Raw genomic sequence first — 10,000 nt, 5'->3', positions numbered from 1 at the left:
GAGGTGGTTGGTAGTCTAGTGGTTAAGTGAAGGGGTTATTAGCCAAACGTTCCCAGGTTCGAGTCCAGATAAAAAATATATTCATTTCCCGTGATTCCTATGAAGCTGTCAGTGTTCAAAACGAAAAATAATACTTCACTTGGAGCAAATTGACAATTACGAATAATTCCCTACTTGCACAAATCCCATAATGCACTTCTTTTACGCATTATTTTCGATTTCTCTTGGCGCATCTTCATGTCCCAGAAGAAATTGCAAACAATGATTATGCAAAATTTATGGGGGAGGGGGTATTATGGGATTTGTGGAAGTAGGGGATCCCTCAATTGAGGAAGAGAAACCCAGGCAAAGACAACTTTTTCCCAGGACTTCTTCCTACGCCTCAGCCCAGAAGCCAAGGGAGAGGTTCTGGGAACGAGCTTGGGGCAAAGACTGCCCCTTTCACCTCAGTGCTCAGTAGGGCTTTCCTCGCACTCGCTTTTTCTCTCGCCCCGTCTAATACATTGTTTCTCGCTTGATTTGGTATTGCACGACTAATTCAGTCGCAGGACATATATCCATAACGACGCCTCACTTCCCATCCCACCCTGTCCTAGCTTAATACTTAACCCCACAACTAGAACATTTCGTGTAAAACGAAAAAAGGCAAGATCAAGGATTAGTACGAGCACGCCTGCATAAGATCAACACGATAGAAAATTTGGGTGAAGCGCAACACACGACGAAGAAAAGCAGAACAAGATACACGAGAAAGCTCGGAGAAATGCCAGGAGAATATCGAGGGAATTAAACTGCATCCACTGTGCCAGTGGACGTATATGTCTTAATTGGGACCACACACGAAGACGAAGCAACAGACTAGAGAGCTGATAAGAAAATTGCCCGGACAGAAATCATGGCATAATCCCCAGTACCTGTAGACGAACACGACTTAGCGCGAACACCAAGGTGGACGTCAGGAAAGGAAACAGACTAGACAGATTGATAAACCCAACAACAGAGAAAGCAAGGGGATGAAATATCTGCAGAAACCACTGCAGAGGCAACAGCCGACGGTGTCGCAGTGGGCGGAACAGTCACAAAGAAACTTGACAAGCGGTACAAAAGGCCAGGCGTTACAGGTGAAAGTGGGACAAGACGGCAAGTCTATCAACAAGGACAAGAGAAGGCCCTGACTTCCAATCGGGAATGTTTTTCAGCTTCGGCCCAAAAACACGATTGGCAAAGGCTCTGACTTCCACTCGGGAATGTTTTTCAGCCTCAGCCCAAAACACGATTGGCGATGGAATGCATGAAACGTGGCGCAGTGAAGGACGCTTGGGAATCGTTAGCCATAACAGGAAAAAAGAAAAATTGAAGACGCGAAGGAAACGAAAAAGTGAACACAGGCGGGACCTTGAACAGTCAGCAAAACACGACAGGCAACAAAAGAGCGTACCTAACGGCAAGACAGCAGACAAGAGGAAAAGCTTGACAGCAATACTACAGGCTCCACCGCACTGAAGAATTTGCTCACGCACGATCCCGCCATACCACACTTGGGTCCTAGTTTATGCTTGTTTACAACCATCAGACATTTCATTCTGTGAGTGATGCATTACGTGCTCGTCCAAGTGAATAGCGTAGAAACCGACGGGGCGCAAAAATAACAGTTTCTCGGTAAAGACATTTTTTAGATCACCGCATTCAAAGTTAATCGAGGGAATGGTTATGAAACCTCAAAACCTTAAATAGCGATAACAATGTTGTCGCAAGCTATACTGAATTGACCGTGACCCTTCACAATCTTTTGCTTTCGCTTCGCACGGGTTTGCAAATTATTTGAGCATAATTGAATCGAAGTATTTGATTGGTTATGTTCTCGAAAAAGGTGTGTTTTGTGCAGGGTCAAGGCCAAAAATGCCGACAAAAAGATGAAACAAAGGAATCTGTTGAGTTTCATAACCATCTCCATGCATTAACTATGTCGCAGCTAAGCATCCACAGTGCTTGGTTCAGAATCTCTGATCCGCCATCACGACACAGTACAAAAACCGCTATCTTTTCTTGGTTGTAAAAGGATTCAGAATTTCTGATCCCACTTAAGCAGGTAACAGCATACAGTGGGTTTATGGTTGTAAAGGGGATTCAGTATTTAACGCGTTCCAAACTAAAATGGGTTTTTCCAAAATGATTAATTTCCGATGAATTAGTAAATACTCCTTTGGGCAAGGAAGGTTTTTTTATCGAGAATCCGTTGAATTTTACACTCATTTCCGATGGAACTTCAAAACCTGTTTCATACAAAAGGTATTCTCCGAGGCACGTTTCCATTTTACACCAAAAAAATCAGCCATTTTTGACGTGATTCTTTGCATTTGTTCTGAATTTTCTCAAATTGGAACACCACATCTTAGTTTGGAAGGCATTCTGGATTACCGTACGATCCGTTTGAAAATAGAAAGTAGGCGTACCTGACGAGAAGCCTAGAGTAGAGTCCATTGGATTCACCATAAGTGTATCCGTGAGAGACTTACAAAAGAGTCACTATCCTTCTTGGAGGGGTGACAGTGAAAATATTGTCCATCGGCGTCCACTGGATCCATAGGTCACTACTAGACTCGCTAGACGCCAGTACGTAGTCCATTAGTCGCACTAGAAGTGTAGCCGTGAGGTAAATCTCCTGTTTGTCCATCGGAGCCCACCGGATCTATCGGTCACGACTAGGCTCGAAGAAAATCCAGTGGGTGCACATGAACTCCATCCCTGAGAGAAATCCCCCGTATGCTCAAGGAGAGACCTTGAAAATGTCGTTCATCGGATTTCACTGGAGCTATCAGTGCCGACTAGACTCAAACAGAGTCCAGTGGACTCATCGAAAGACTACTCGTGAGGCCATTAGAACAAATCCGCTGCATGCTTCGAAAGTTAATTCGTCGGAGTCCTAGAAAAAATTGCATGCATTTTGGAAGGGAGACCGTGAACATTTCTTCCATGGGAGTCCACTCCATCCAGAAAACTTGAACATCTTATCCACCTGAAACCGCTTCATGAGCTCCTCTGCCTGTGCTGGGAGCAAGGTCACATCCTCCAAGACATGAGAGATGCCAACATAGTCACCCTGTACAAGAACAAGGATGACCGTAGTGATTGCAACTATTATCGTGACATCTCTCTTCTAAGCATTGTTGGCAAAGTCTTCGCCGGTCCCCTTGACCCCCCTGCAGAGCCTTGCTTCGCAAGTCTATCCCGAGTTACAGTGTGGCTTCAGAGCCGGGAGGTCCACAGAGGATATGATCTCCCTCCGTCAGCTGCAGGAGAAATGTCGATAGCAGCAGCCATTGTCACCAAAGCTTTTGACTTGGTGAACACACGCGGGCTCTTCAAGATCCTCCAGACGATTGGCTGCCCTCCAAAGCTCCTGGTGATCATCACCTCCTTTCACCAGGACATGCAGAATACGGTCTGTCTCGATGGGGCCACTTCCAAGGCATTTGCCTTCCCAGTCAGTAGTGGAGTAAAGCAGGGCTATGTTCTTGCTCCAACCCTGTTCGGGATTTTCTTCTCGATGCTGCTCCAGTATGCGACTATTAAACGACTATTAAACGACTATTTGTTTAGATATGGAGTAAATATGTTAGACAACGTTAAGTCTTAAGTACGTAAGCCTAGCATTGTGTCCCTACGGAAATTTCACTCTTGCGAGGCAAGAATTGAAAAATGTCGGCCTCAAAGCACTGTTTAAATTAAGAAAAGAGATGGGATTTCACTTCTGTGAGAACATCAAACTAACAACTAAGCTATTTGACTAATTAATATCGCCCATATTCCTTTATTGCAGTGAAATCTGGGGTATTGATTGGACCGGTGATCCGGATAAAGACCCGACAGAATTGGTCCAAAACAAATTCTTGAAATGTCTTTTGGGGGTGAATAAATATTGTAACCATAACGCACGTAAGCTCATGCACATCTGAAACAGGCAGATTCCCACTGCGAATTGTGGCCCAGCTAGGCCCAATAGAGGAATTTTACGAATTTTAGAGGAGATTACGATTTTTCAGATTTATTATTATGCACTATTTCAGAAAATACATAATGGACATGACAATTAAAAGAAAGAAAGAAAAAGACTAATTATACATGAGTGAGATTGAAACTGGAAAAGTGCGTCAAGTTAGTGGGCATAGTAGCAAATGCTTTTAAGATAGCCACTACTATAGGAATTACATGAAAGGAAGAAATAAATATACATATATATATATATAGAGAGAGAAGTGGACTGGCAAAACAGATAGTACAAATAAGAATACATAGTAATAAATTAACAAACTGACAATTTAAATAATAATAATAATTTTAATAATAATAATTAGGAAGGAAAGGAATATAATTATTATGTTTGGCTGTCAAGGAGCGCTTATATTGTTTAATAAATAGAGAAAAAGGTAAAGTTTTAATATTATATGGTGCATTTTCCAAAATTCTAGAAGCAGTTGGTGTAAATCTTGAAAGCTCATAATTTGTTCTGGACACTCTATAAGTTCTCTTTCGAGGCATATCTAGCATTATAGCTATGAATTCTGCATGCACTGAGGTATTATTAAATTATGAGGAACTCCTGGCGTGTTATCAGAGAAATGCTTAAGCTTATAGATAAAGGATGCCATCCTATTGTTGAATACATTGTCAAGAGTGTGAATTTCGAGTAGTTTATAGTAAATAAAAGCAGTTGGAGACCCAGGGGAATAAAGAAATTTGCGGTTGACAAACTTCGGTCTGCCACCCTGGTAACGCTCAGTTTGTTTTCAACAGTCGAAGCCGTACGCCATGGCCACTTTTTTGATAAAGCATCTCCTTCGAAAGCTGTTTTGTTGCAATTTTGCCGCCGGACGTTGCTCGCAGGACTGCTATTGCGTTGATAGTGGGTTGAGATGAAAGTTCAATCTTTGTCAATTGATTCTGGTGTGGAATTGTGACCGTGGGAACATTTTATCCAAAAAAATTTGACTCAAATTTGTGGCTCCTGAGAATTTAGTCTCCGGCCTTGGGATTTTATTATAACCGTCGACAACCCTTAAATTGAGAAATGGCTCAAATCGCGTCTGATCTGGAAAATAACCACACAGGAAGGAAGCTACCCACAATGGCAATAAGGTTAGGCTTTTTAATTGAGATTTTTTTATATAATTATCTTCTTAAGCTTTTTATTGAGATTCCCAAACAAATCGTTATATTTTTGTGGGCAAGGCGCGCACTGAGCTTGGGGTGCCTGCAGTCTGAAAGCCCGAAACTCCCCTGCCCAGCCGCGTGCACACTTATTGCATTCGGAATTTGTATTTATCTGAAAAGTTAAGCGTAATGTTTATCTTGTTGAACTAAAGAACGTTACACTCTTGAAAAGAAATGGTCGTGTAAAGAGAGAAATTGACTCTGTGGCAGAATGAGCGTGAAATGATGCAATGAATTGCAAGAGGAGCTGCTCTTGATTTGTCAGAATGTTAATAGATACTGGAATGTAGCTTTTAAAGGCTTTTTCGGGTAAATAAAGAACCGTTGGGTGATGAAAGTATGGTTGTTACTCAACGAAATGATAAAACTGGTAAGACACACAGAGGAATAAACATTTCATGTAAATCGGATAGCCGATAAGAATGATTAATTACCGACCAGGGTGCGAAAACAAAGGTTTGACGTCAAACAAATTATGCTTACTGCGGAAAAATGTTTTTATGGTTACCTAACTAACAGTTTTTTAGAAAAAAATGTTCTACCTATGTGCACCTATGGTCCCGAAATCTCAAATGAAGGACGCTTATCAATATTAAACGAATTAACCAAAAAGGATCATTCAACTACCTATCTTCGAATTGCCCTCCAGCAATGCGAGAGTAAATTGCTCATGTATATCGAAAATTCCTGAATATTTTGTGAGGGTATCTTGAGAGCATTCTTGGCACAGCAACCTGACTTGCGCGACTGGCAATTTATCAGGGTTTCCAATCCCACTTTTAGACCCAAAAGTCGGACATCTGATAAAGTAAGTATAAACTTTAGTCCGCTTTTTGTTACACGCTCGATAGCCTCCTTCATATTTTCGCCAAGGTGTGTTAACTCAGTAAAAAGTGATAGTGGTATATATATAGTTAACAATTAGTTTGACAGTACAGTTGTCGGTCACAAAATCGAAGACGATCTTCAATTGCAAGAGGGTTGGTAGCCAGGTGTCTTCTTTGGAGATTTGAATCATTATAACAGTGGTGTGAGTTGTGCTGGCTTTAGTCATGTGACGCCATTCACATCAACATGTCCAAAGGCATTGAAGAACGGAAAAAAACGTTTCATCGCGAATATATTTGACAAGCATTCCGCCGTGACAGGCATCGCATGGTTCTAAAAGATCTCACAATTTTAGGGTTTACACTTCCTCGTTTATCGAACGGTTTTTCGTTGATGAATTGACACCTGAGACTCTCTGGGTTACGCTATGGCGGCCTAATTAAGGCAATCAAGTTTGGCGTCGACTCATCGAAAAATCCTGAATAGTTTGTGGGGGTACCTTTTGAGCATTCTTACCACAGCAACGTGACCTGCGCGACTGGCAATTTATCAGAGTTTTCAATTCCACTTTTAGGCCCAAACGTCGGACATTTGATAAAAGTAAGTATAACTTTAGTCCGCTTCTTGTTACATGCTTGATAGCCGCCTTGATACTTTCGCTGAGATGCGTTAACGCAGTAAAAAGTGATAATGGTAGAGTTCATCATACAACTAGTTTGACAGTACCGCAGGCAACATTTGTCGCACACAAAATTGACGACGATCTTCAATTGCAAGAAGGTTGGCCGCCAGTTGTAAAACATGAGCGTCTTGTTTGGAAATTTGAATATGAACGGTGATGTGTGTTTAATATGCTGGTTTCATGTGCCGCCATTCACATCAACATATAGTCTACTAAGAACAGAAAAAAAAAACTTTTCATCGCGAAATGACAAGCATTCCGTCTTGGCAGGCATAATATTGTTCTAAAAGATCTCACAACTTTGCACTATCGTAACTCTTTCGAGGTTGTCAGCCCATCTTGTTCGTGTCGTGCAATACGGTCATATTATCTTAAAATTAATTTGGCATGCGAGGTTTTAGAGAATTAATATAATATCAGTTTCGTTTCAGATCATTGTATGTTCACGTTGGCGCTGGATTTTACGAATTGTCACGACGCAAGTTACCGCAAAAATATTTGCTAAAATGTGTGCTGCACGATGTTTTTTCTCGTTAAGCAATGATATTATTGTTTTGTGGCAGCGAAATAAATGTGAGTGAAAATTTTGCATGAAACGTATTCTACTTAATCCACTTTTTCTCCCTAGTGGTCAAGAGGTGACAAGTTCCTTTATGTTATATCTAACGAAACGACGAAACCGGTTGTCTAGCACCACAGAAGGTAAAGTATCTACGGTTCCGTGATCTCACAAAACACTTAAGTTGAAAAAGCAACCGGAAAGCATTAAGTTTTTGGTCACTAGGGAGTAGTCTTTATTTGTTCTTTTCTGTCTTTTGTTTCTTTTGTTTTACGTGATTTCTGCTCCGGTAAGTCAGTTTGTCAGTATAAAAATGCGCAAAGTGGGTGACTTTCACAACTGAGTTTAAAAATTCTTAGTATGCTATTTCAACATATGCCATGTCCACTTCGAAAAAGACTTCGAAAGATTCCTCTAATTACAAGCAGCATGTTAAAGCAGCACTACAGGCATGTTTTCCGGCTAGTAATGAAAATAATTTATGCTATTTTTGCTATAGTGTTTTGACATAACGTTATGGCTGCCATATTGGTGTCGCAAAATAAAGCTTTGCGAATTGTTCTTTTGATACAAATCCTTTCTTTTGTCTCAGAAAACAACCATGCATGTTTTCTAGTCATGATAGTAGAATTTCTCTACCAGTCTGAAAATTTACACTTTGTAGAGTCACTCTTGTTTTTGAGCATGAACCTATCCAGTCTGAAATGATCATGATACCACGATATTCATTTGAGTAAGGCACAAGCGAAGCCTCGTGATTAAGTTTTAATGTTCAAGTTATCATATTTTCAAGGGCAACCTGCTTTGTTTCCAAGGTGACTGTTACGTTATAGACTTTCGTGGGCTTTACCGTCCCCGATGTCTGAATTCCCTACATGCATTACTAAACTGAAAATCACAGTATCATTGTTATAGATTACTCATATAGAAAACAGATCGTTTAACATAGTAGTAGTAGTAGTAGTAGTAGTAGTAGTAGTAGTAGTCGTAAACGTTATTTCAACTCGGATTAAAGAGTAGTACATGAGCGCTAATAGTTCTCAGATAAAATATATAACTAAATAACTGAACAAATAAATAAAGATAGTATTAAAAAAATATGTGAGGGAGTTAGTTCCACTTTTGAATGATCCTTAAGAGGCTGCGTTGTGGTTGCTAAGTAATGTAGATTTGAAAATTTTTCCACGGCTAATTAAGCACGAAACATTTCAGTTCACAGTCAAAAACATTTGTTTCCTGCTCCGGAAGCATAATAAAAGTTAAAAAGTTTTACAAACTCGGAGCTAAAAGTTAAAACTTATGAAATATTTCGTCCGTTTTTTCAACCGGACTTCATCAGTCAATGATATGAATGTTAAAAAGATGAATTTTAAAAAAGAGTTTTAACGCCTCTTGGGGGTTAGAATTGTGTCATAGATAGCTGCTAATTCGTAACCATTGTCTCTGTTTAACGCCGGTTTCGTAAGTTTAATTTGAATAGCTTCTTTTATCCTGCGTTTGAAGGTGTTAACTTCGGTTGAAGAAGTTCAAGAAGTTCATCAGCTATTCACGAGCATTGTCGCCTGGAGGGCCACTCGGTGGACCCAAATAAGACAAAAGTACTATCAACTGAAGTTAACACCTTCAAACGCAGGATAAAAGAAGCTATTCAAATTAAACTTACGAAACCGGCGTTAAACAGAGACAATGGTTACGAATTAGCAGCTATCTATGACACAATTCTAAACCCCAAGAGGCGTTAAAACTCTTTTTTAAAATTCATCTTTTTGACATTAATATGATTGACTGATGAAGTCCGGTTGAAAAAACGGACGAAATATTTCATAAGTTTTAACTTTTAGCTCCGAGTTTGTAAAACTTTTTAACTTTTATTTCAGTTCACGTTCTTCGACACGTTTATGTAAATAAATAGCGGCATCGATCTACTGAAAATTTCCTCATTTTGTCTTTTTCAAAGCAGACAAAGTCCTTCGGAACTGGGAAGTTTCGCTAGAAAAGCAGTGCCTATATTCTGACAGCAAGTATCCTATCGCTCTTTTTCGTCTTGTTTCCGAAGCAAAATGCGCGTGCGACTGGTAAAGTTCACCGCTGTGATTCTCCTATGGTTGGTTTGTTTCTTCGTGCTAATTTCGTTGTCAGGTAAATTATGCTGTTTACTTAAAAGGGTCAATTTATTAAAGGAAGAGAACCGTGACCTAAAAATAAAAACATGTCATTTAACCAGCTGGGAGGTCCCTATTGGGAAAGAGCGAGCTTTAGCACGCGAGTTTTTTGAGACGCGGACGGCAATCGGAAGAGAACTGTGCCCAAGGCCACAGGCGAGGACGGTACTCAAGACAAAGGGCACAATAAGATGCAGATTTTTTTGAATACCTCTCTCTCGCACAACGGAAAAAAGATGAGAGGCGAACATTAGGGAGCTTAAGCACGCGCGTTTTTCAGACGCGGACGGCAACCGGAAGAGAAAATTTCGCGTGCCAGGACAGTGGTGTCTCTCAGACTTTTATACTTATCATCTCTAATGGGCAATGTAAACGTGATTGTGTGAAAACAAGTTAAAAGGGAAAACAGCTCACTTCCGGTTGCTTCAGTCCCGCGTCTCAAAAACGCACGTGCTTAAGCTCCCTTTTATTGCACTCATGTCTACCCCATTTTCACCATAAATTGCTATTGGTTAAAACCTGATCTGTTTCGTCAGGAACCTATGAGTAGCGTGCTCT

The 10,000-nt window shown here is 40.5% G+C and overlaps 1 protein-coding gene across 4 annotated transcripts in view; it reads left to right on the top strand.

Moving 5' to 3' along the window:
- Positions 1–5,722: 5,722 nt before the first annotated feature.
- The window catches only part of LOC138023178 (uncharacterized), an 11,031-nt gene continuing 6,753 nt past the window's right edge, over positions 5,723–10,000 (top strand). Inside the window, exons 1-4 of one of the 4 annotated variants that reach the window (XM_068870204.1) lie at positions 5,723–6,019; positions 6,614–6,639; positions 7,350–7,423; positions 9,241–9,419. In XM_068870204.1, the coding sequence (XP_068726305.1) occupies positions 9,341–9,419 (79 nt within the window). In that variant the 5' untranslated portion in view covers positions 5,723–6,019; positions 6,614–6,639; positions 7,350–7,423; positions 9,241–9,340. Of the gene's footprint in view, positions 6,020–6,613; positions 6,640–7,349; positions 7,424–9,237; positions 9,420–10,000 lie in introns of all 4 variants that reach the window. The other 3 variants (XM_068870210.1, XM_068870215.1, XM_068870221.1) reach the window with 3 other exon arrangements.

The sequence above is a fragment of the Montipora capricornis genome, chromosome 2 (assembly GCF_036669925.1).
Source record: "Montipora capricornis isolate CH-2021 chromosome 2, ASM3666992v2, whole genome shotgun sequence".
Lineage (NCBI taxonomy): Eukaryota > Metazoa > Cnidaria > Anthozoa > Scleractinia > Acroporidae > Montipora > Montipora capricornis.
Note: the sequence above shows the minus strand (reverse complement) of the source record. Positions and strands in the feature narration are given on the sequence as shown.